We start from the raw sequence: 25,717 nt of genomic DNA, 5'->3' as shown, positions 1-25,717 counted from the left end.
TTTTTTTTTTTGAGACGGAGCCTCAAGCTATCCCCCTGGGTAGAGTGCCATGGCATCACGCTCACAGCAACCTCCAACTCCTGGGCTCAAACGAGTCTCCTGCCTCAGCCTCCCAAGTAGCTAGGACTACAGGCACCAGCCACAACGCCTGACCATTTTTTGGTTGCAGCCATCATTGTTGTTTGGCGGGCCGGGCTGGGGATTCGAACCCGCCACCTTAAGTGTATGTGGCTGGCGCCTTAGCCGCTTGAGCCACAGGTGCTGAGCCAGCTCACAGCAACTTTAAACTCTTGTACTCAAGGGATGCCGCAGCCTCCCGGGTAGCTGGGACTGCAGGTGCCTGCCATAGTTCCTGGCTATTGTGAGAGATGGGGTCTCGCTTTTGCTCTGGCTGGTCTGTTTTTTAGATAGAGTCTTAAGCTGTTCTCCTGGGTAGAATGCCATTCACAGCTCACAGTAACCTCCAACTCTTGGGCTCAAGTGATCCTCTTGCCTCAGTTTTTCTATTTTTAGTAGGGATGGAGTCTTGCTTTTGCTCAGGCTGGTCTCCAATTTGTGAGCTTCAAAAATTCACCCACCTTGGCCTCCCAGAGTTCTAGGACTACAGGCATGAACCACAGCACTGGGCCAAGCTTGGGCTGGTCTTGAACTCTTGAGCTCAAGAAATCCACCCATCTTGGCCTCCCAGAGAGATTACAGGTATAAGCCATCATGCTTGGCCAAGAAATTAATCTTAAAGGGAAACATTTATCACTATTAACGGGAAACCTGTGCTAAGGACCCCAGATAGAAGGTATTTACAAGGGTAAATTCAGTGCAAACCACGGTATTAACTTCTATCTGAAACCTATTTCCTTGCTAAGGTGTTAGGTCTGGGGCCTGCCCCTGTTGGTTAAAAAAGGGGAGAACCACCAGTGTGATGTGTTGATGATGAGTCAGCACTGATCTGAGACTTTCTCTTTGGTATCACAAGAAGGTTAAAACCTTGAAGACGCCAACTAAAATCATCTTATCATTTGTGTCCTATATTTGAGGAAACAGCACTTTTTTCTGTACTGTAGTTAGATCCCAGACTAGTCCTGGCAACTTAATTTACCCATAAGGTGGTGCTGAAGGCCCCAAGGTCTGAGGGACACAGATTGCTTAGAGGGAGCCAGGTACAGCCAGCAGGCAGGTCCAGGGTAGGGGTACCCGCCTGCTTCAGCCACTCTTCACCGTAACAGTGGGTCACAGACGGAGACTTTATAGACCAGGCAAGGTGTCTACCCAGCTGCCTCCCAAAGGGATGCTCAGGGGCAAAGAATCTTTAGAGACATCTGTCCTACCTCCCCTCCCACCACTCCATGGGGAAACAGGCAGGAGAAGCTAAATGGAAGCTCAAGTGTTAAAACTTCTTTGAGAGGAAATTTGAGCAATAATGATTTATAGTTGGGAGAATTGGCCAGATAGGAAAGGAGCAGCTGGGGCCACACAGCGGGCGGGGGCCAACTCCCCCACCACTGACACCTGCTTCTCCCAGCTCAGGGCTCTTCCAGTCACTCACAAGATCACTTCCAGGGCTGGGCAGAGCGCGAAGCCGGCAGCTAGGAGCTTGGCATTCTGGTTGTCAATCTTGCACGAAACCAGGCTGGAAATGGAGAAGGGAGTGGTTGGGGGTATCTGAGTTGGAGGCACCTCTAGCAGGTCCCCTTCTCCTGCAATCAGAACAGGAGGGAGCAGAGCAGCCAGGTTCTGGGGCAGGTGGGGGTTTTAGGACAGCGCCCCTTTCTTGACGCTTCCCCCTACCCCCTGGAAGGTCCCCAGTCATCCAGGGGAGGTGACTTACTCTATTTGTCTGAGCAGTGGGAGCCCTTTACAGAAATGTAGGACACCTTCGGCCAGGCTGTTCTCTGCCAAGCTGCAGGGCAGGGGAGACACCTGTGAGAGGGATCCTCAGAGGCTCCCTGGTCTGTCCTTCTCCCCTGGCTGGGCAGCCCCTACTTACTTGATCTCTTCCATATGTGGGTGTCCATCCAGGGCCTGGCTGAGGCCCAGCACCCCCTTTGGACCCAGATGGCTAGATGGCAGGCTGGTGAAAGTGGAAGGGGTCAGAGGAGCTGAGGACCTGGGGTCCTTTCCAGAGCCCCTCATCCTCAGCCTTGTCTCAGATTGCAACAGCAGACCTTGGGCATCTCTGGGTGACTGCCACCCTAGCACCTTCCCTATCCCCGTAGGGTAAGTATCATGGGTCTGACTTTGGGGTCTGAGATCCCAAATTCAGCACCTGGCTCCTTCATATGTTTGTAAGGTAAGCCCTCTACACCTGTCCTGGCTTTCTTCCCTTGCCCAGAAAAGGGAGCATATAGAAATCTGGCCCCCCAGGTGGCACCTGTGGCTCAGTGGGTAGGGTGCTGGTCCCATATACTGAGGGTAGCAGGTTCAAACCCAGCCCTAGCCAAACTGCAACAAAAAAATAGCCAGGCGTTGTGGTGGGTGCCTATAGTCCCTGCTACTCAGGAGGCTGAGGCAAGAGAATTGCCTGAGCCCAAGAGTTGGAGGTTGCTATGAGCTGTGATGCCACAGCACTCTACTGAGGGCGATAAAATAAAACTCTGTCTCTTAAAAAAAAAAAAAGAAAAAGAAAAAGAAAAGAAATCCTGCCCCCCCACAGGGTTACCACGAAGCTCACACAAGGCCATGGGTTAAACTGTAAAGCACTGAGGCCACATTGCTTGGTGCCTTTCTCTCATGAAGCCCTCTGACACTTCTCATTTGCCCTTAGAGACTGGCTCACAGGGCAGGCTGAGCTGGGATGATTATATTTCTTTTTGCAGATGAGGAAACTGAGGCTCAGAAGGGGCAGGGGGTGGCCAAGGGCACACAGTGGGCTAGTGGCACAGCCAGGACTAGCCCGGCCCCCTGATGTCCCTGCTCTGGGAGTTAGAGGTTGGGACGGAGCAGGCAGGAGAGGGGCAGTCAGCCCGGGGAATCGGCCACAGTTTGCCCTCAGGCAGGGCAGCTCAACCTTGACCCCTGCTGCTCCTGGGGGGGCCCCTCTCCACCAGCCTTGATACCCTGTGGGTAGGGAGCCACTCACTGCAGGATCTTCAGTTGCTGGGTCAGCTCCCGAGCCAGCCCCAGGACTGTGGGATCTCCCAGGGCGTTGCAGCCAAGCCTGAAGGAAGAGAAGAATGAGCACTGAGCATGTGCCAGCCGCCAGCTCACCCACTCCCTGCCCCCCAACTCTGCCCTGTACCCCCTGGGGAGGAGGAAGGCCAGCTGGGCCTGCAGGGACTCAGAGGGCAGAGGCCACACAGGCAGACACTTACATCAGCTCTTCTAGGTGCCTGCAAAGCGCAAGGGACTCCGCCAACTGCACTCCCCCAGCCATGCCGATGCCATTCACTGAGAGGCTTGTGGGAGGGAGACAGCCATCAGATTCCCTGAAGCCCCCTCTGCCCCAGCCCAGTGAGTATATGGGGGCTGCCACCCTGATATGGGGGCTTCAGAGACAACCCCCCACCCTGATCCTTCCCAGCTGGTTGATACAGAAAGGCCCAGAGAAGAACAGGGACTGAGGTGGCTTTTGGTTCCACAGTCAGAGCCGGGTCACCCAGCACCACTACCTGGACACTGAGATCAGGGCAGGGGAGATTTTACAATGCTGGCCTGAGCCAGGAGCCAGTGTCTCCCAGGTGTGATGCCTGTGGGCCCCTCGCAGTAGGGCTGGCAACTCACTCTATCTTCCTGAGCTTGGGCAGCCCGGGCAGGATGGCAGCTAAGTGCTGGGCACCAGCGTCTCCAATCTGGTTGTAGCTCAGTCTTGGGGAGAGAACATCTTCCTCAGCCTTCTACCATCTCATTTTGTCCACACCCCTCCCAGAACAGAAGGGGAGGCCGAAGACCCGAGAAGGGACTGGGCTTATACCGTGAGAGCCTTGTCACCCTGTGCTGGATGAGGGCTCCCAATTCCTGGCTGCTCTTTAGGATGTCCCCCCTGTTGTCTGACCTAAATCCCTCTTGCTTCAACTAACACTTTTATATCCTATCTTTGGATCTCCCAAGGTTCTAGGCCTGGGGTTCGTTACATAGTATAGAAGCAGATGAAGGGGTGACACAGATGAGAAATGACGAGTGTGCTCAAGTAGCCTCTTGCTTTTACCAGCCTTCCCTGCCAAAGTTGTCTTAGGTCTGGGGGAAGGACAGGAAACTTACCCCAGCTCCTCTAGGCTGGTGGCAGTTCTGACCACCTCAGAAATGTGACAGCAACCAAGATCACCAATGCTGTTCCTGCTCAGTCTGAACAACAGGGAACAGACCAAGAGGTTTTAGGAGCTTAAAGGTCTTTGCAGGTGCTGTGCTAAGAACTCTACGGTTTGCAAAGCCTTTATATAGCCAGTCACAAAACTTCTGGGGCTGGGGCAGCGGTGAGCAGGGCGGGAAAACTGAGGCCCGGCTGTGACCGACAGTGACTCGCAGGCTGGGTGGAAGTACAGCCCAGAAACACTGGCCTGGGAGCAGTTGCTACAGTTTTTGCCTTTGCAAATTTTGCGTTAGCCTCCCTCATCTCTAGCCAGCCCAGCTGAAGGCCAAGTTCATGCGGGTTCAACAATTCAGGCAAATCAGTTCTCTGGGGCCTATCATGTTCTCATTTATGCAAATGTTAGGCTTTTCCTTAAACCCAGGCTATTGTCTTTCCTGTGCCCTAACCTTGCCCAGCCTTCTAGAGTGGGGAATAAGAAAACAGCAGAGGCAAATGGTCTTAACTCCTTGTTAAGTATTTGTCTAGCGTTGTTTTTGCATTTGTTTTGCAAATTAAATTTTAGTGAACTGCCTTGCTGTAAATTAATTTTGGGTGCAACGGTGCTACATGATACGCTCTCCCAAACTCTCTAACCTCATTTCCGCTCCACTCCACTGGGACAGGGGGTGGTGGTGGTGACTTGGATAAAAATAAAGCATGCTTTGTGTCACTGCTTAGGTTTGCTCATATTTTGAAATCACATTGAAAGCAAGTATGATAATTGTTTATACTAGTGGGCAGAGAGTAAAATCACAGAGGGATTATATAAAGCCAGTAGACCCAAGTCTAGAGCCTCACTACTCAAAATGTGGGCTGGGGCCCCTAGAGCAGGTATCACGTGGAGTTTGGCAGAGCATAGGGGTTCACACCTGTAATCCTAGAGCTCTGGGAGGCCGGAGCTCTGGGATTACCTGAGCTTAGGAGTTCAAGACCAGCCTGAGCTAGAGTGAGACCCCATCTCTAAATATCGCCAGGTGTTGTGGTGGGCACCTGTAGTCCCAGCTACTCCAGAGGCTGAGACAAGAGGATCCTTTAAGCCCAGGAGTTTGGGGTGCTGTGAGCTGTGACACCATTGCACTCTAGCCAGGGCAACAGAGTGGAAAGAAAATAAATGCAGAATCATGGCAGGTAGCCCAGGTCTACAGTCCCAGCTACTCAGGAGGCTGAGGCAAGAGGATTCCTTGAGGCCAGAAGTTTGAGGCTACAGTGAGCTATGGTCACACCTGTGAATAGCCATTGCTCTCCAGCCTGGGAAACATAATGATCTTGTCTCAAAACAAAACAAAAAATCTAGGCAGAATTCTGGCCATTGGAATCAAAATTAGCATTTTAATAAAACCCAAGATGAGCTGTATGCACCTGAAGTGTTGTTCTAGGACTTGGGCCTAAGCCCTTCAGGTCACTCATGTAACCAACCAATAGGAAGCTGATGGCATTAGAACACAGAAGCTGTGGGTACCGACCTGGGAAGGCATAGGGATAGGCCCAGGAGGGAGCCATGGAGTTCCCCAGGGAAATGTCCCATGGCGCTTCCTGGGTGGTGGTTCCCACAGAGTAAGGCATGTCTTCCCACTCATTACCCTGGGGTCACTTGGTCACTCACCGGAGGCTCTGTAGGAGGGTCATGCGGCTTAGTCCTTGAGTAAGCATGGCCAGGTTGGAGCCGCCCAGTGGAAGGTGACTGAGGCTGGAGGAAAGGAGGCCAGATGAAGGTGGCATCACTGGGGTGGGGACCCAGGTGCAGACTGAGGCCTCTGTGCTTAGCATGCCCAGGGACCTAAAGACAGCTACTTACATCCACACAGTGTAAAAATTATACAAAACAAAGTGCACTGGGAGGTTCAAATCCTGTTTCTTTGCATGAATTATTGAGGTCATGCTGATAGAAGTTCTATTTTTCACCTTGGAGTCAGATTAATTGTCAATAATAATGGTGATCATATATTGAGCCAAACATAGGGGTTAGGGCCATCTAGAAGGGTGGGTCTGTTATCATCCTGTCCTGGGCAGCCTAGAACTGAAGGATTATAGGGATGCTGGACTTTTGGTGCTGTAATTGGGACAGCCACAGGCAGACTAGGACAACTTTTTTTTTGAGATAGAGTTTCACTATGTCACCCTTGGTAGAGTGCTATGCTGTCACAGCTCACAGCAACCTCCAACTCTTGGGCTTCAGCGATTCTCTTGCCTCAGCCACCTGCCACAACGCCTCGCTATTTTTTGTTGTGGTTGTCACTGTTGAGCTGGCCTGGCCCAGGTTTGAACCCGCCAACCTACCAGCCTGGGTGTATGTGGCTGATGCCATAACCACTGTGCTACAGGCACTGAGCTGGAAAACTGTTTTGTGTGGTGTTTTTTTTTTTTTTTTTTTTTGAGATAGAGCCTCAAGTTGTCTCCCTGGGTAGAGTGCTGTGGTATCACAGCTCACAGCTACCTCCAACTCCTGGGCTTAAGCGATTCTCCTGCCTCTGCCTCCCAAGTAGCTGGGACTACAGGCACCCAGCTATTTTTTGGTTGCAGCTGTCATTGTTGTTTGGTGGCCTGGGCTGGACTTGAACCCACCAGCTCAGGTGTATGTGGCTGGCGCCTTAGCCACAGGCGCTGAGCTGACAACTGGTTTTTCTATCAAGAGGTGAACTCAGGCAGTGAGGGTCCTAAGCAGGGTCCATGCCCCGACCTAATCCATCATAGGTAGACAGCTAGAAGAAGCTGGCTGGACTGGAGGGGACCTTCCAGTAGGAGGAGACACTGGAGATGACAGATCTAAAGCCGCAAGAGGCCTCTGGGCACTGAGGAGCCACCTCTTCCTTCAGATAGGGAAGATATCACACCCCCGCTTTATAGGTAGGGGAACTGAGGCAGCAAGAGGTGCCTGGGAAATCAGAAGAAAGGTGAGGCACCCCACCAGGCCGTGAGCGCTGCTGGGGCCTGGACACATCTGTCCTGTCCTCCGAAGTATCACCAGCTCCTCACCCTGGACCAGGCACCCAGGTCCATACATATTTGAATGAATAAATGAGCCAGTGATTAACCTCACTGGTCTCCAAGACCCCAAATAAAAGCTTCCAGAAGGCTAAGCAGAGGGGCAAGCAAATGGAGGATAGGCGGGGACAAAAACCCAGATTGGTGGGAGGACAGGAGGGCCCTGTGGTCAAAGGTCAAACCTCTCCCTCACCCCACCTGACCCTCTCCCCAGGACCAGCAAAGAGGATAAAGTGGAAGAATTTCATTGCTAAGAGGCAAAAAGTCAAAGGCTCTGGAAAAAAATCCACAAACTTTTCGTTCAAAGAAGTTTTCTCAGGGGGTGTCATCTCCAGGGGATTTTGTGTTCTTTGTTACATATTTCTATAATGACAGAACTTTTTATAGTCAGTGTATATTTTTGGTCATCGGAAAAACTTAGAGATTAGAAGCAGAAAATATCCTGTTAAATTTTTTATCTAGATACTATTTAAAAAAGAATCTCTGCAGGATGGGAGCCTGTCTTTTAGACTGAGGCTGTTTCCGGCATTTCTAATTATTTGGTGACTTCAAATTACGGGAGAGAGTAAGAGTTGCTGGTTACTAAGGAAACAATTGTAGACTAATGGCAGTGGACATCTGTGGATTCCTTTTGCCCAGAGTTTATTTCTCCTTCCCCTGAAATATCACCCCTAAGTTCAGATGATGGGGTGGGCATGTGACCCAGATCTGATCAATGAGAATACTTTATTCTCAGAGCCACAGTGATTGGTATAGGGATGGGCACATGGCCCATGTTAGTTTAGTGGAACTCAATCCAGAGCCTTCTGTGGTAACTACAGGGAGAAGGGTGCCCCCTGTCCACGAAGCTGGTACAAAGGAGGCCTGCAGGTGCACAGAGGGCCTGAGAAAGAAGCCAAGACGGAGAGCGAAAGAGCAAAGCAAGTGAGAGAAACCTAACAAATAACAAGCCTGGATCCAGCCATGCCTGAAGTCAGCCTAACAAATAACAAGCCTGGATCCAGCCATGCCTGAAGTCAGATCGTCTCAGATTGTCCATGACACAGGCCAATACATTTCTGTCTTGGGTTGGTCTGAGTTGTATATTCTGAGTACCTTGATGGTACTCAGACCCCACTGAGGAAGTCAAAGTTCTTGGGAGGCCATAAAGCTCACCTAGGTCCATCCAGAGTCCAGTTTGTGTTCATAAGAGATGCAAAGATTCCTAGGCATGCTGCCCACTCCCCGACCACCTTAACCACTGCCACCACTCCCTCCCTTTCCCATCAACTACCACCACTCACCCCCCTTCTCCATTAACCACCACCACTCACTCACCTCTTCCCCGTTAACCACTTATTACCCCTCTTCTCATCACCTACTATTCACCACCATTCACTCCCTTCCCTATTCACCACCACCACTCACTCACCCCTCTTTCCCATTAACCACCACTCACTCACTTCCCTTCTCCATTAACCACTACCATTTACTTACCTCTCCTACCTATTAATCAATGCCACTCACTCACCCCCTTCCCCATTAACCACCACCACTCACTAAATTCCTTTCTCCATTAACCACCACCACCACTCACTTACTCATCCTTCCTTATTAACCAATGCCACTTACACACCCCCTTCCCCACTAACCACCACCATTCATCCCCCTTCTCCATTAACCACCAACACCACTTACTCAAGCCTCTTCAGCCTGCACTTCCCCTCAAGGGCCCCTATCAGCGCCTTGGTGCCTTCCTCGGAGAACTGATTGTTAGACAAGCTGGAGGAGACCAAGCATGAAGTGAGGGTTCGTGGAGCATGGTGGGCCCCTGGAGCTCAGCTGTCTTGACAGCTCCCCTCCCCCTCAGTTCCCTGGGGATGCTGAGTCTGGGTCTGTGGATCCTAGACCATCCTTGCCATACAGACTCCATGGAGGCATTCCTGCCCTGCCCCGCCCCAGGGGTTAAGCTCTGGAGTTCCCTGTGGGCAGGGGGCATGACAGTTGAGACTGAAAACACAGTGTTCAGTCTTCCCTGGGCAATACCCAGAATTTCTGGCCTTCGTGAGGGAGAAAGCTGAAGCCACTGCCCACCTCCCCAAAGGCCCTGCTGCCTTCCCCACCCCTTGCCTTTAGCTGAGCAAGCCCTCCCCAGACCCTTCTACCCTGTGACTCACTCCAGCTCCTCCAGGTGGTGGCAGGGGCCCAGACCAGAGGCCAGGTGGGCGAGACCCTTAGTGCTCACATAGCTGGAGGTCAGCCTGGTAGGAGGAACAGGGCGACAGGTCAGGCAGGAGCGCTGGGTCTTGAGAGCTCTGAATGCTGGTGGTGAGGGTGAGGACGTGGGATAGGATGTGATTCCTGGGGACAGTGGGCAGGGACGCCCTTCCAATCATAAATCTCTTCCACCATGGACTCATTAAGCCAAGATGGAGCTTGGAGGCAGGAGCATGGGCTAGTTGAGTATTTCCTAAACCACAATCACTCGGGTAGTGATGTTACAACTTACGCTGTATTTAAAGTCATTGCAAAGTCTAGTTCGTTACTGTTCACCACAAGCTCTGCATATTTAAAGCAAGTACTGGAGAGGTGTCAAAGATGTCAAATAAAGATCTTTCAGTCCCGGGAGGCGCCTGTGGCTCAGTGAGTAAGGCGCCGGCCCCATATACCGAGGGTGGCGGGTTCAAACCCAGCCCCGGCCAAACTGCAACAAAAAAAAATAGCCAAGCGTTGTGGCAGGCGCCTGTAGTCCCAGCTACTTGGGAGGCTGAGGCAGAAGAATCGCCTAAGCCCAGAAGTTGGAGGTTGCTGGAGCGACTCCGCTGCACTCTACTGAGGGCGAAAAAGTGAGACTCTGTCTCTACAAAAAAAAAAAAAAAAAAAAAGATCTTTCAGTCCCATAGAGTTTCTTTTAGATTTAATCAGTTGGATAAAAAGAAAACCGAAAGCTGGGAAATCTCCCTTTTACAACCATCATACTGAATATTGGTTCAGGTGACAATTATGGATGGATGCTAAAATTTGTGGGTAAAGTTTGAGGAAGAACAGGATATTTACATAGTCTTCAAGTTTCTCCCTACAGCTTGCACATTCATTACAAAGGGAAAAACAGTAACTTTGCCAGGGAAGAAACCCGGCAGACGCCACCTTTCTAGGTGATCACAGTTAACATCTCACACAGCAAGAAGACACAGAAACATCATGTGCCCTGATGTCAGGTGCTGAGAACACAGCAGCACTTGTGTGATACTTCTGCCCCAAATGCCGACTCTAAATCTAAGCATGAGGAAATATCAGACAAACCCAAGTTGAAGGAAATTTTATAAAATAATTGGCCTGTAATTGACAGAGACAATGCCATGAAAAACCAAGAAAGGCTGAGGGCAGCTTCCAGGTGGAAGGAGACTAAAGTATGGAATGCGATCCTGGGCTGGATCCAAGACAGAAAAAAAATGCAGTAACTGGCTGGGCGTAGTGGTTCATGTGGTGGCTCCCAGCACTTTGAGAAGCCAAGGTGGGTGGATCCCTTCAGCTCAGGAGTTCAAGACCAGCCTGAGCAAGAGTAAGACCCCATCTCTACTAAAAATAAAAAATAAAATAAAACAAAGAAAGGAAAATGCAATAAACAGCACTATTGCAACAACTGGTAAAATTGGGCGGTGCCTGTGGCTCAAAGGAGTAGGGCACCGGCCCCATATACTGGAGGTGGTGGGTTCAAACCCAGCCCTGGCCAAACAAAACAGAACAACCCTGAAACAACTGGTTAAAATTGTACTATAAGGTATGGCTTCGATTCTAGTATGATGTGACTGTTAGATGTCCTGAATTTCATAATTTTACTGGGTTATGGAAAAGAATGTCCTTTTTTGGGAAATTCACTAAAATATTAAGGGGTAAAGGGGCATGAAGAAGCAACTTACTTTTAAATGGTTCAGAAAAAGAAAAGAGGAGAAGAGAGTGGAGCAGGCAAGAGGGAGGGAGGAAAGAAATGAGTAAATGTGAAAAATATCGACAAAAGTTGAATTTGGGTAAATGGTATATGGAAGTTCTTCCCAATCTTCTTGCATTTTTTATTAGTTTGCGATGATTTCAAAAGAAAGCAAAGAAAAAGAAAGAACATTGAAAAGGGAGTGACTTTCTTGCCATGTGGGTCAATGTCAAGGTCATGTCTGTGACTGTGTACCCCTACCGTCATCTCAGAACCACCTGAGGTTCCTGTGCGCAGGGTGGGACACAGAGTCCCCTGCCTTGGGCTGGGAATAACAGGAGGTGTCAGGGCAGGGTGGGCTGCAGAGAGCCTGAGCGTCTTATCTGCGTACCGGAACTTCTTCAGCTCAGAGAGGGTAGGCAGGAGGGTTTGTAGCAGCAGGAAGCTGGCATCATCGTCATCACAGAGGTTAACCTGAGACAAGCTGAAAAGGACCAAGTATATTCCAGAAAATTTCAGATGGGACACACCTCCGGGGGCGTCACATACACATGGGATGGCCAAGGGAAAGGAAAGAACCCCACCAAGAGCTCCCCTTTGCCACCCTGGGGATCTCCCCACACTGGCCGAATGCAACTGTCTCCTGCATAGGGAAATGAGAACGCCAGGGTCACATGGGGCCTGGGTAGGCACTGGGGTCAACCAGAGAACTCAGGGCCTCAGACAGTGTTTCTGGGTGCTGACCTGAGCTGCTGTAGCCGGGCACATGTCTCCATCAGCTGCCTGACAAGAAGGCTGTGGTGGGTCTCAAGGTCACAGTAAGCCAACCTGGAGGGAGAAGCGTGCAACTTCTGACCACCTGGTCCAGTATGGGCAATTCAGTCCCTGCCTACAAGGAGCTTACGGCATAGCAGAAAATAAATGGCGATCAAACAAAGTCCCGCAATTTATTATTCAACTATGACATGTCCCAGGAGGGGTCCTGATGGGGCCGCTGTACAGCTGTGCAGGCTGTTCACTGCACAAGGGCACCCAGCCAAGGAGTGAGATGGGGCTGAGATCATATTCTACTCCCAAGAATGTAAAGGGCTGCATTCACTTAAAAGAGGTGGCATTTTAATTTCCAAACTGTGCTTATGGATTAAAGGCACTGTGAGTCCAGACATCTGTGAGATATGAGTATCTGACTAAGTCATGGGGCTGAGGGGCCTCCTCGAAACCTGAAGGATGAGGAGGAGTTAGCCAAGTGAAAGAGGAGGAAGAGGGTAGGCAAGAAGAGAACATTCTGGGCAGAGGGAACAGGCTGTGCAAAGGTCCTGAGGTCATAGCAAGGTGGTGGTCAAGGAACTAAGAGCTGGTGGGGATGGCAGGAGCTGAGGCCAGGGTTTGGGGTGAGGCTGGAAAGCAGACAGAGCAGGCTGGAATAGAACTCATAGGTCATGTAAAGACTTTGAACATCAAAGGACCCTGGGCAGGGGCATGAGAAACACTGGTTAGCAGCAGCCATGCCCATCCCAACACCAGCCACTGCCTTGGGGCCCTAGGTGCTAGGTCTCACCTGAGGGCCACAGCATCTGTATTCTCTTTCTGGTGTGGAAATTCCAGCCGGACACAGAGTTGCTGTTGGGTCCCAGAGATGCTGAGAAGGGGGGGTGCAGTGTGAGGCCCCAGGTGGCTGTCCTTGGCAGGCTGAGCTCCCACTGGGGCTGCCTGGCCTCCGACTCTGAGCTCAATGAGGCCCTTTGCCTATGTCCCCTCCTGCTCTCCAGGAACCAGTTAGGATGGTAGAGCAGTTGCTTCCCTGAGTCACATACATGCCAAGTGCTGCCTTTTCAATAATTTTAAGTTAGTAGGTCATTGAGGCTTTTCAGATCACAACAGAGACCCATGAGTGAGATCCAAGGGGCCTGCCAGGAGTTTTGAGGGAGGGGCTGGAGGGCCACAGTGTGGTGGAAGGAGGGGTGGGGGACGTGCCTGGGGGCTGCATGTGAACTTGGAGCTCTGCCTTTACTCTCATATTATGTCTATGGGGGTGGCTATGGGGAGAGGGCTGAGGGGGATGCTTAAGTCCCCTAAGCATCTCCTTGGTCACTCCTGGAGGAAAGCAGCAGCAGCAGGGACAGGGTGTGCAGCTGGTGACTGCATACTGGACATCTTTACCTGCTCCGGCCCACGTAATTCTCCTCCCCCATGAGGGGCTGCGATTACACCCCTTGTTTAGAGCAGGGGGCTGAGGCCAGAGTGGCTGAGCTGGGATCTGACTGGAGGTGAGTGGGCTGCCCAAGCCCGTGTTCTTAGCCACTGCACATCCCTCTGTTATCTGCGGTCACAGAGCCTTGATGTGTGTTCCTGCATCCAGGGGCCACTTCTCGGCGACCAGCGTGGATTCCCACACACGTCTGCCTGGATCTATCAGCCCTTCATGTTGACTCTGGGCGAGCCTTCCTCTGACACTGCACCTTGACTACTGCACAAATCCTAATAAACATGCATAGCACTGCACAGACGCTCCAGGGACTCCTGCCATCCTGGGGACACAGAGACCTCACTGGAGACACAGCTATTACCCCACAGGACAAGAGGAAGGAAAGTCCTAATGTTATCAAAAGATGAAGAATTCCAAGGGGACAATGAAGAATTCCAAGGGGACCTCCTTTCTGGACTCACCTAATTTCAGTGACGTTGCCTGAGGCCTGGGCGCAGACTTCTAGCAGGGCGAGCACCCCAGCTCTGCCCACCCATGGCTCTTCCACCCTGTCACATAAAGGGACACAGGTAGGCCTCCACAGGGAGAGCAGCTGCCAGCCAGTGCACTTGTGGGGGGAGGGAGGGGTACCTAGAGGCCTTTTGGGTTTGTGCTTATTTTAAAACTTTAAAGTTACACAAGTAAGCATAAGAAAGAAAGTTAACATTCCCCTTATTTTAACAATTATTATTGCAATAATCCAAACAGAAAATGTCATTTTTTAAAGTAATATTTTTAAATTTAAGAAAAGATCCTGAGCGGCGCCTGTGGTTCAGTAGGTAGGGCGCCGGCCCCACATACCGAGGGTGGCAGGTTCAAACCCAGCCCTGGCCAAATTGTAACAAAAAAATAGCCAGGCGTTGTGGTGGGCACCTGTAGTCCCAGCTACTCAGGAGGCTGAGACAAGAGAATCTCATAAGCCCTGGAGTTGGAGTTTGCTGTGAGCTGTGTGGCAACATGGCACTCTACCAAGGGCGATAAATATATGTAGGAAATATATAAGAAATATAACATATATAAATACATAGACAAATATATAGAGGAAATATATGAAATATTTAAGGTGATTATTTAGATGACATAACTCTCATGAACGATTTTATTTCTTCTTTAGTTTTCTGTTTTCCAGACTTTCTACAATGTACATGCCAGAAGCAGGAAAAAAGGGAGTTATTGAAAATCTTCCTGCTTTAAAGTTATATTGAATTTCTTTTTTTTTGAGACAGAGCCCTAAGCTGTCACCCTGGGTAGAGTGTTGCGGTATCACAGCTCACAGCAATCCCCGACTCCCGGGCTTAAGCGATTCTCTTGCCTCAGCCTCCCAAGTAGCTGGGACTACAGGCGCCTGCCACAACGCCCGGCTATTTTTTGGTTGTAGTTGTCGTTGTTTTGGCGGCCTGGGTTGGATTTGAACCCACCAGCTCTCGTGTATGTGGCTGGTGCCTTAGCTACTTGAGCTACAGGCACTGAGCCTGAATTTTTTTAAAGCACTATTTTCTTCTTTATGCACTTCTGGATTTTCCACAAATTTCTATAATGAGTACATATTATATTTAGACTAAGGAAAGTTTTATTTATTTATTTATTTAGAGACAGAGTCTCAAGCTGTCGCCCTGGGTAGAGTGCCGTGTGAGCATCATAGCTCACAGCAACCTAAAACTCCTGGGCTTAAGCGATTCTCTTGCCTCAGCCTCCTAAGTAACTGGGACTACAGGCACCTGCTACAATGTCCAGCTAGTTTTGGGTTGTAGTTGTCATTGTTGTTTGGCAGGCCCAGGCTGGATTCAAACCCACCAGCTCCAGTGTATGTGGCTGGCACCCTAGCCGCTGAGCTACAGGTGGCAAGCCGGAAAGTTTTATTTTGAAATGATATTTTGGGGCTGGGTGCAGTGGCTCACGCCTGTAATCCTACCCCTCTCAGAGGTTGAGGCAAGTGGATTGCTTGAGCTCAGGAGTTTGAGACCAGCCTGAGCCAGAGTGAGTCTCTAAAAATAGCTGGTTGTTGTAGCAGGTGCTTGTAGTCCCAGCTACTTGGCAGGCTGAGGCAAGAGGATCATTTGAGTCCAAGTGTTTGAAGTTTGGTATCTTTTTATTCTGAATCTTTTAAAATTAATACGGTGAACAGACAAACATGATACTTGTTTTATGTTATTTTTGTCATAAGTTGGGTAGCCTTTGCAATTCTCACCCCCCTTCCCCTTAAGTCACAAAGCACAGTCCCCACCCTGGGAAGGAACAGCTTCTCTGAATGCTTCAGGAGTGCTCTGGGACAAGGGTGTGGGGTTTTTGGTGTAGGAGATGGCCACAGACATAATCCCAGGGGCACCCTACTCCCTGCCCCCCAGTCATGCCGTGGTCCCTCCTAGGGTCGGGGTTGCTGGGGCAGGGGGAGATACCTGAGGCTCAGTAGCCCTGCTGGTCGCCTCACCAGACTCAGAAGAACCATCAGCTGCTCCTGGCTCAAGCTGCACCGAGTCAGTCTGGGGATAGAGGTCAGTCACTAGTGTGGCCCTGGCGGGGTGCCCTCACCCCTTAGCTGTCCCCATGGCCTGGGCCCGGTCACTCACGTGAGTTCCATCAGCTGGAGGGACTGGCTCAGGCCAGTGGCCAGTCTGGACATGTGCTCTGGCCCAAAGCTGCACTCACTAAGCCTGAGGGCAGAAGGCCAGGGAGAGCCTGGGTGAGTCCTATGGGGGCCAGCACCCTGCTTCCTCCCAGCCTCAAGGCTACCCGCAATGGTCATCGTCATCATCATCATCATAGCTAATACAACATTGTAATAAGCCAGGCCCTTTAATTCATTTAATCCTCACAATAACTCTAAGAGGTAGATTGTATAGTATCCCTATTTTATAGATGAAGAACTGAAACACAGAGAGGTTAAGTAACCTGTCTGGGGTCACACTGCCAGTAAGTGGCAGAACTGGGATTTATTCTCAGGTGGCTCCAGAATCTTAATCACGAAACTCAGAAGCCTCAAGATAGAGTTAGTATGTGGCTAAGAAGCATAGGTACAATGCCAAGGCCGCCCAAGACTGGAGACGTTGGGCACTGGGGCACATCTGGTGGAGGAAGTGAGCTTGAAGCAGGCTCTCTGAAGGTGGAGAGGGCCCAGTGAAGGAGCAGGCATGGAGGCCACCACAAGGCCAGCCTTCTCTTCTACTTTCTTTCCCCTAGCCCCCTCACCCCACCAGGCATTACCTAAGTGTCTTCCCAGCCTCTTCCTGTTTGGAGAACTGAATCCGGAAGCTTTGCTCAGAGCCCAGACTGCAGAGAGAGGAGGGTGGGGACGCATGACTCCAGGAGTGCCAGGATCCTGGGCACCCTGGGTGCCTGGGGACACAGGGAGGGAAGGCGGCAGTGCCCACAGGGACAAGGGAGGGAAGAAGCCATAGAAGGCAAGCCGGTAGCTGACTAGCAGAGACCCCCAACTCATCCTGTGAGGATGGTGACACCTGGCCTTCTCCACCCCACAACCTCTGGTCCGCATGGTACCTGGGCAGCAGGGGATGGTTAAGATGAGCCCATGTTCGGGGAACTCTGAGACTCAGAGAGAGGCAGAGGTTACCCCAAGTCACACAGGCATAAGGTCACAAGTGTGGAGGGGGGTCTTGCTTCCCCCACCATCAGGTAGTGGGCGCTAGCATCTTACATCACTGAGGCCTCCCGGACGCGTGAGCAGGAGGGCAGAGTCTCCACCAGGTACAGGGCACCTTCCTGAGAGAGGCTGTTGTGACTCAGACTAGAAGGGAAACAGGATGGAGGTGAGAGCAGGGGCTCCACGGAGCCCTACCCGCCCACTCATCCCTCCTCCAGCTGTCATTTCTGGGGAAGAGAGGCCTCAGTGTCTTGGTGGCCCATCTCCAGATGGAGATGCTGAGGCCCAGAGAGACCTGGAGAAGACACTATCCCCACACAGGCAGAACTGGCCCCAACCCGAGTCCTCCCAGCTGCCCTCACTGTGCCCACTGTCCATGTGGTCCAGCCCCATGTGAGTCAGGGACTTGCAGAGCATTAAGCACAGTTGACTAGCAACAGGTTGTATCCTGGTTCTGGCTTTCAGTCTCCCAGTCACTAGGGAAATCTGGCAGGCATGCAGATGACTTCCTAAGGACTCTTCCCCCAATGCAGGGACACCTCCAAATTCACATCCCATTGATTGGGTCAGAGGAGTGTCAGGAACGGGATGGACCAGGAGCTAGGGTGGCTGTAATCCCTTAGCAGTTGTTTAGGGATAGAATTTCATTTCCCTGTCCTGGGGTCAGCTTGGCTAAAGGGGTAGGTTGAAGGGCAGATTCATAAATCATACCCTTTCTTGGGTGTCTGGTGGGGCCCCTGCCCAGGGCAGCATGCAGGATAGAGGAAAGAACTCAAGGTAGAGGTCAGGGTAAAAATCACCCCTTCTTCCCCTAGCCCTTGTCCTCTAGGGGTTCCTAGGGTTGCCCTCAGAAGAAGCCCATTCATGCTTTCATGCTCTTGGCCCAGGGGAGTCTTCCTCCTCTTCCTACAATTACAGGCGTGAGCCACCATGCTTAGCCCCACTCACTCAAGTGACCCGGAGATGGGCACCTGCGGCAGACATTCCAGAAGGCATCTGAGCCCGTCATCACCCAGCAAGTTTGCTGAAAGGCTGCAAGAGATAAGAAGTGGTTATGGGCCTCCTCAGTCTGTCTGCTCCTGACAGCTACCGTCTACTATCACTGTTACTCAACATTCCCGCATTGCCGCCGCCACCACCACCACCTTGTCACTATGATGCAATACCACTGTGCCCGGTACCACCATCACCATAATTTCCATCACTAGAATCACCACCAACTCCCAGAGTCCCTGCCACCATTTCCCTCACCAGCATCACAGTAAACCAGTCCTCAGCTTCCCCTTTCATATCTGGTGACCACTCCCAGGGCCAGTGTGCCTCTAGCAGGCTTTCAAGGGTTAGAGAAAAACCGATTAGTTTTTACCATGCCCTTGGCCTGCAGCCATTGGGAGCCACAATTTTTGAACAAGAGTAAATTCAGGAAAAAGAAAAATATCTGGAGGATGCATTGACCCCCCAGATTGCTTTGTTTAATTTGGGAAGGCAAGAGCAGAAACCACCCCCAAATACTGTACTTTCTCATTTCTCTTTATGTAGCAGTTTGGGATTTTAGCTACAGTCTCAGAAACAATATACCCAATTCTGTGCCCAGGAATATCTGATTTTCCTCCTATGTCTTTGACAAATTTGATGCTTATTTTGTCTTTTGCTGAGAAACTTCATTTAATAATTGGCTTGTCGAAAACCCCACACTGTACCCCAGAAGTGCATTAATGTACATAGTTACCATTCAATAAAATAAATAAATAAATAAATAAATAAAAGAAAAAAAATTGGCTTGTCTCCTGAAGCCATTTAATAAAATAATTTTTAAGAAAAATCTCTTTCTGGCTCGGCGCCTATGGCTCAGCTGGCTAGGGCGCCAGCCACGTACACCTAGGGTGGCGGGTTCGAATCCCCAGCCCGGACCCGCCAGACAACAATGACGGCTGCAACCAGAAAAGTGGCTGGGCGTTGTGGCGGGCGCCTGTGGTCCCAGCGTCTTGGGAGGCTGAGGCAGGAGATTCGCTTGAGCCTGGGAGTTGGAGGTTGCTGTGAGCTGTAGTGCCACGGCACTCTACCCAGGGGGACAGCTTGAGGCTCTGTCTCAAAAGAAGAAAAAAAAAAAGAAAAATCTCTTTCTACAATGAAAAAACAGAAAAACTTGAAGACATATTACTTATTCTTTCTCTTTCTTTCTTCTTCTTTTTTTTTCCCTCGAGACAGACTCTCACTCTGTTGCCCTGGGTAGAGTGGTATGACATCATAGCTCACAGCAATCTCAAACTCTTAGGGTCAAGGATCCTCCAGCCTCAGCCTCTCAAGTAGCTGGGACTACAGGTGCCCACCAAAATGCCCAGCTAATTTTTTTTTCTATTTTAGTAGAGATGGGGTCTTGTTCTTGCTTAATCTGGTCTTGAACTCCTCAGCTCAAGCAATCGACCCATCTTGGCCTCCCTGAGTGCTACAATTACAGGCATGAGCCACCATGCTTAGCCTTCATCTTTCTTTAAAATATATGATTTGGGTGGTGCCTGTGGCTCAAAGGAGTAGGGCGCCATCCCTATATGCCAGGGGTGGTGGGTTCTAACCTAGCCCCAGCCAAAAACTGCAAAAATATTAAAAAATAATTTAAAAATATATATGATTTTCAGGCTGGGCACAGTGGCTCATACCGATAATACCAACATTTTGGGGGTTTGTTTGTTTGTTTGTTTTTGAGACAGAGCCTCAAGCTGTCCCTCTGGGTAGAGTGCTGTGGCATCACAGCTCACAACAACCTCCAACTCCTGGGCTCAAGTGAGTCTCTTGCCTCAGCCTCCCAAGTAGCTGGGACTACAGGCACCCACCACAACGCCCGGCTATTTTTTGGTTGTAGCCGTCATTGTTGTTTGGCGGGCCCCATCTGGATTCGAACCCACCACCTTGGGTGTACATGGCTGGCACCTTAGCCACTTAAGCCACAGGCGCCAAGCCAATACCAACATTTTGGGAGGCTGAGATGGGAAGACTGCTTGAGGCCAGGAGTTTGAGACCAGCCTGGGCAACATAGTGAGAATGTGTCTCTACAAAAAATTTTAAAAATTAGCCTGGTGTGGTAGCACATGCCTGTAGACCCAGCTACTCAGGAGGCTGAGATGGGAAGATTGCTTGAGGCCAGGAGTTTGAGGTTACAGTGAGCTATAATTGCACTATTGCACTCTAGCCTGGATGACAGAGTGGAACTCTGTATTTAAAAAAATAATAAGACTAAAGTACTTGAGTTTCATCAGTTACATTTTTCTTCTTGGCCCCGTCACAACAAACGTAAATTATTTGATATTTTTGGTAGATAAGCCCTTCATATTTCCCACCAATCCAAGGCTGGGCTCATAATGATTGTGAGTGCGGACTCTGCATTCTACTAGTTGTGTGATTTTGGGCAAGCTCTTTTTTTTTTTTTGAGACAGAGCCTCAAGCTATCGCCTTGGGTAGAGTGCCGTGGCATTACAGCTCACAGAACCTTCAATTGCTGGGCTTAAGCAATTCTCTTGCCTCAGTCTCCCGAGTCGCTGGGACTACAGGTGCCCACCACAACGCTGGCTATTTTTTGGTTGTAGTTGCCATTGTTTGGCAGGCCCTGGCCAGATTTGAACCCCCAGCTCTGGTGTATGTGCCCGGAGCCTTAGCTGCTTGAGCTACAGGCGCCACCATTGGGCAAGCTCTTAAACTTTCTATACCTCAGTTTCCTCATCTGTAAAGTGTGAACAGTAATAGTACCTAGGGTTATTGAAAGGAGCATGCAAAGTACATAGAATAGAGGAGAAAGTGCTCAATAGGGGTTAGCTATGATCATTTTCCCACCCACATGGAGGCTGCACTGTTTCCAAGACAGGACACATGAAAACGACATCTCAACAATGCAAGAGCCTGTAAGACCCCACCCTGGCCGGCTCTGGGTCCCTCCTCAAGCTGAATCATCATTTGGTACTTTAACCACCTGCCAGGCCAGCCACGGAGCCCTCATTGTCCCCGTCTGCCAGCAGAGCTTGCATGCACTTGAGGTTGAAGGGCTATCCAAGTAAGAGGGACACCATGGAACCAGCACCGCCACAGCAGGAGTGGGAGTTAGAGAGGGGAAATGGGTCCACAGAAGCCTTAGGGATGTGACCGAAAGTCTCAGTTATCCCAGGACAGCTGGTCCTGAGGGGTGTAGGCAGGCACACGGGAACAAAAGTATACACATGGCCACTCACGCCCCCCTCCAGAGCCACACAGGTATTCGCCCCATGCCCCCTCTTCCTCCTCCCCAACTTACTCCAGCTGGCTGAGGTCTTCACACTTGCTCAGCCGCTCACACAGTGACACCACATGCTCCTGGCTGAGGCCGCAGCCTGTGAACCTACAGGGTGGAGGTAGGGGACGGGGTGTCTTAGTCACTCAGACCCCTCTCCCCTGGCCCATCTGGGGTGCAGCCTCTGAGCTCCAGATGGAACTCCACCCCAGCTCAGTCCCTCTGGGATATCCAGCAGGCACTGCTCCTGCCCCCGCCCTCCAGCAGTGCTGCACCTCAGCTTTGTCATGTAAGGAGAAGTAAGTGGCCCACGTGCCCCACAGAATGTTTTGTGGCAGGGAGCCAGCACGCTGCTCTGGCCATGCAAGAGGCAGGTGTCCACTAGCTGCCCAGACATGGTTTTAGGGGACTTACCCACAGCACACACCTTCCTGCTCCTGGGTAGATCTGAAGTGCAGGGTTGCGTGACACAGGGACCTGGAGCAGACAGATAGCACCTGGGTCAGCCACTCTTGGCTAAAGCCTCAGGATGTCCCTGGGGGCTGCCAACCCCTCCCCACCAAGCGCAGACTCTGACTTGGGTCCCACTGCTGTCAACCTACCCCTCACACCCACCAGACTCCATGCACAACCCCCAGCCCTCCAGTCTTGGCTGCCCCAGGGCAAGGCACCTGAGATCCACCTTTTGAACCCGTGGGCATAGGCTGAGGATATCCGCCAGCAGGAAAGGGCTTCTGGCAGACAGTCCCGTCTGGCTCAGCCTGGGAAGGGCAGAGCCAAGAAAATCAGTGGATAAGAAACCCGCAGGCTGCAGGCTAAGGAAAGGGAGGATGGGGGAGGCTGGCCGGTCAGCACGACCATAAGGAAGCAAGTGTATGGGGGTTCGGGGGAGCTCCGGAGGGATAAATTGGCGTTTGGGCTCAAGAAAACTTGAGTTTGAGTCCCAGTTCTGCTAACTGGTTGTGTGACCACAGACAAGTCACTTAATAGCTCTGAGCCTCAGTTTCCTTACCTGCAAAATAGGACCCAGCATGACACATGGTTTACTCTCAGTGTGTGGAAGGATTTAGTTGTACCAGGCTGGTGTGCTGCCTGGTGCGACAACCATGCTTGCTATTATCATTGCTCTTGTTTTTACCTGCAAGTACATGCTTAGAAGGCATGTCCTTAGTGACAGAGGGTGGGAGGCTTCAGGCCCTTTGGACAGAGTTTTCTGTCCTCAGCCCTATCAAAATTCGGGCCCCGATAATTCTTTGTTGTGGGACTGTCCTGGCTCCCATGGATGCTTAGCAGCACCGGATTTCTACTCTTTAGATACCAGTAGGACCATCCTCCACCGGAAGTGAAGGCAACTATAAATATCTTCAGATATTGCCAAATGTGCCCTGAGGGCTAATTTTGCCACTTCCTATTGAGAAGGGCAGAGAGTGGTGGCTCACGCCTGTAATCCTAGCACTCGGAGAGGCCAAGGCTGGTGGATCCCTCGAGCTCAGGATTTCGAGACCAGCCTGATCAACAGCAAGACCCTCATCTCTACTAAAAATAGAAAAACCAGCTGGATGTTGTGGGGGTGCCTTTAGTCTCTGCTACTGGGGAGGTTGAGGCAAGAGGATCTCTTGAGCCCAAGAGTTTGAGATTGCTATGAGTTATGACACCATGACCCTGTACTCAGGGCAACAGTTAGACTCTTATCTCAGAAAAAAAGGGTGGGGGGGAGAACCACTGCTTCAGAGAAAGTGAGATGGGTCCAGCTTGCCCTTGAAGGCTGCCTCAGGTCCTCCAGCTCCTGCCCCCAATAACCCCACCTCAGCTTGTCTTGTAAGCCCCATTCCCAGGGCCCACCCTGAGTCCACCCACTTCTCCCTTCCCCCATAATCAGCCCTGCCCTGGCTGCGCATAGCTCCTCCCTGCTCTCATCTCCACCTATTGTCCCCAGCCCCTTCTCTACCCTGCACCCAGATGGAGCTTTTGAAAACCTATATTATTCCTCTGCCTCTCAAGTTCCCTTGCAAAAAGTTCCAAACTCCTGGCCATGGCTACCAGGCCCTGCATGACCCAGCCCTGGCCCATCTCTCCCCACCTCCTATCCTCCTAGTCACTGTGCTATGGCCACTCTGGCTGCACTGGCCTCACTGGCTTTCTCCAGGCTGCTCCTGGAGCCCACCAAGCTCAATCATGCCTTAGGGCCTCACACAAGCTATTCCCTCTGCCTGGAATGCAGTTCCCTACACTGCACAGGCCTGGCTCCCTCTGCTCCTTCAGGTTACAGCTCAGCATTCCTCCTCAGAGACGTTCCCTGACCACGTCTGCTGTCAGCTAAATCACCTCTCCAGACACTTATTTTTATATACTCATTTTTTTTGAGACAGTCTCACTTGGTCACCTTTAGTAGAGTACTGTGGAGTCATAGCTCACAGCAATCTCAAACTCTTGGGCTCAAACGATTCTCTTGCCTCAGCCTCCCAAGTAGCTGGGACTACAGGCACTCGCCACAACGTCCAGCTATTTTTTAGAGATGGGGTCTCGCTCTTGCACCTCATAGAGTTCAGGCAATCCACCCGCCTCAGCCTCCCAAGTGCCGGGATTATAGACGTGAGCCACCATGCCCTGCTCCAGTCACTCTTTAACCATATCCCTTGGTAAAACACCTTGTCACTGGCTGAATTCCTCTTATTTGATTTTACTCCTCTGCAAGAGGAGCTCCAAAGAGACAAGAATATAGTTATTTTTTTCCTCTGCTATGTCCTCCAGCACCCGAAACTGCCTGGCTCGCAGCAGGTCCACAGCGCTATTGGTTGAGTAATACGAAGTGTAAGCCCTGACAAGGGGCAGGCTAGCCACCCCATTCCAAAGCCAGGGGATGAGCTAGAGGTGATGCTACGTGACAGGCATAGAGAAATCCATCTCTGGTCTGAGGTTTCCCATCTGTTCATTTTAACCTGCCACTTTTTATGTCTGAAGGAGGCTTTTCTGACCCATTCTTTCCAGGCAAGGTGGGACCATAGGGGGTGCTATGAGCAGGACAGTACTTGCCCACCTCTGCAAAGGTGTCACGTCTTCCTCCCTCCTCCTCCGGGAGGTGATATTAGCCACCTTAAGTATCCCAGAGAACCTCAGCCTTATGTCACTGTTATTATTATCATTTAATTTCCTGTTGTATTTTTCATCTCAGCTACAGCTGCTTTCCCCCGCTGCTAGAAGAATATTTAAAGTAAATCCTTTCTAAATTCTAACCAGTCTGAACCGAAATTAGAAAATAGAGTTTTAAATACTTTCGGGGAAGCTGTTTAAGTTCCCCTTTTGCAGAATGAGATGGTGACCTTTAAAGCAGTGAGTGACATCTCTACAGTTCCTTTCTAGGGGAGGGTGACTTTCCTGTGAGTGGGGAGAAGTACAATAGCCCATGTGTCACAAGCTTTCCAATCTTTAAGGAGCTTTTCGAGGACCTTGTTGAGTTCCAACCCTGGTGGAAGGGTGGGGGATTATTAGTCCCATTGGTCAGATGAAGAAACTGAGGCTATGAAGGGGCAATTAACTCAAACGCCACACCCGGTTGACAAAGTAGTAGGGGGGGAGCTGGAAGCAAGTTTGAGTCCCCTAAAATGATGAAAGGGCCCAAGGGAAAGAAAGAGGGGGAGAACGGGGGTGGTTTTAGTAATACGACAGGTCAGGGACACAGGCCCAGGAAAGCAGGAATGAGGAAACTCAGTCTTACTGCAGGAGGCTTAACTGAGGGAGTAGGGGGAGGCAGCGTAGTAGGGTCTCCAGGCTCTCGTCACTCAGGATGTCACAGGACAATCTGTAAAACAAAGCATCTCAGTCAGGTGGGAAAAGCAGGGAGGCTGGCCAGAGCCTTCTGCAGATGAGACCTAACCAATATTGCCCAAAACATTCCCTCCCAACACTGGTCCTGCGGGCTGGAAGAAAAGGAACCCATAGCTCAGTGAGTAGGGTGCCAGCCACATACACTGAGGCTGGTGGTTTGAGCCTGGCCCGGGCCGGCTGAACAACAATGACAACTGCAACAAAAAAATAGCTGGGTGTTGTGGCAGGTGCCTGTAGTCCCAGCTACTTGGGAGGCTGAGGCAAGAGAATCACTTAAGCCCAAGAGATTGAGGTTGCCCAAGAGATTGAGGTTGAGATATAAGCTGTGATACCATGGCACTCTACCGAGGGCAACGAAGTAAAACTCTGTCTCTAAAAAAAAAAAAGAAAAGAAAGGCTGGCAAGGTGGCTCACATCTGTAATCCTACCACTTTGGGAGGCTAAGGCAGGAAAATTGCTTGAGGCCAGGAGTTTGAGACTAGCCTGGGCAACATAACAGGACTCTGTCTCTATAAAAAAATAAAGTTATCCAGGCATGGTGGATAACTGTAATCCCACATACTTGGGAGACTTATACAAGGGTCTTGCTTGAGCCCAGGAGTTGGTTTTTTGTTTTTTTTTTT

The 25,717-nt window shown here is 50.8% G+C and overlaps 1 protein-coding gene across 1 annotated transcript in view; it reads right to left on the bottom strand.

The window, feature by feature from the left end:
- NLRC5 (NLR family CARD domain containing 5) overlaps positions 1–25,717 on the bottom strand; it is a 79,656-nt gene that overhangs the window by 3,622 nt on the left and 50,317 nt on the right. Inside the window, exons 24-46 of the mRNA XM_003792615.3 lie at positions 24,985–25,068; positions 21,941–22,030; positions 21,684–21,746; positions 21,294–21,377; positions 17,963–18,046; positions 17,069–17,158; positions 16,618–16,683; positions 15,984–16,067; positions 15,813–15,896; positions 13,839–13,925; positions 12,730–12,810; positions 11,916–11,999; positions 11,563–11,655; positions 9,421–9,504; positions 8,942–9,025; positions 5,886–5,969; positions 4,195–4,278; positions 3,718–3,801; positions 3,309–3,392; positions 3,077–3,154; positions 1,985–2,068; positions 1,826–1,897; positions 1,544–1,627 (exon numbers count right to left, since the gene is read on the bottom strand). Coding sequence (XP_003792663.2) covers positions 1,544–1,627; positions 1,826–1,897; positions 1,985–2,068; positions 3,077–3,154; positions 3,309–3,392; positions 3,718–3,801; positions 4,195–4,278; positions 5,886–5,969; positions 8,942–9,025; positions 9,421–9,504; positions 11,563–11,655; positions 11,916–11,999; positions 12,730–12,810; positions 13,839–13,925; positions 15,813–15,896; positions 15,984–16,067; positions 16,618–16,683; positions 17,069–17,158; positions 17,963–18,046; positions 21,294–21,377; positions 21,684–21,746; positions 21,941–22,030; positions 24,985–25,068 — 1,896 coding nt within the window. The remainder of the gene's footprint in view (positions 1–1,543; positions 1,628–1,825; positions 1,898–1,984; positions 2,069–3,076; positions 3,155–3,308; positions 3,393–3,717; positions 3,802–4,194; positions 4,279–5,885; positions 5,970–8,941; positions 9,026–9,420; positions 9,505–11,562; positions 11,656–11,915; positions 12,000–12,729; positions 12,811–13,838; positions 13,926–15,812; positions 15,897–15,983; positions 16,068–16,617; positions 16,684–17,068; positions 17,159–17,962; positions 18,047–21,293; positions 21,378–21,683; positions 21,747–21,940; positions 22,031–24,984; positions 25,069–25,717) is intronic.

Source organism: Otolemur garnettii, unplaced genomic scaffold (genome assembly GCF_000181295.1).
Source record: "Otolemur garnettii isolate 467f Iridium unplaced genomic scaffold, OtoGar3 scaffold00058, whole genome shotgun sequence".
Classification (NCBI taxonomy): domain Eukaryota; kingdom Metazoa; phylum Chordata; class Mammalia; order Primates; family Galagidae; genus Otolemur; species Otolemur garnettii.
The sequence above is the reverse complement of the archived record's forward strand: the minus strand, read 5'-3'. Positions and strand labels throughout refer to the sequence as shown.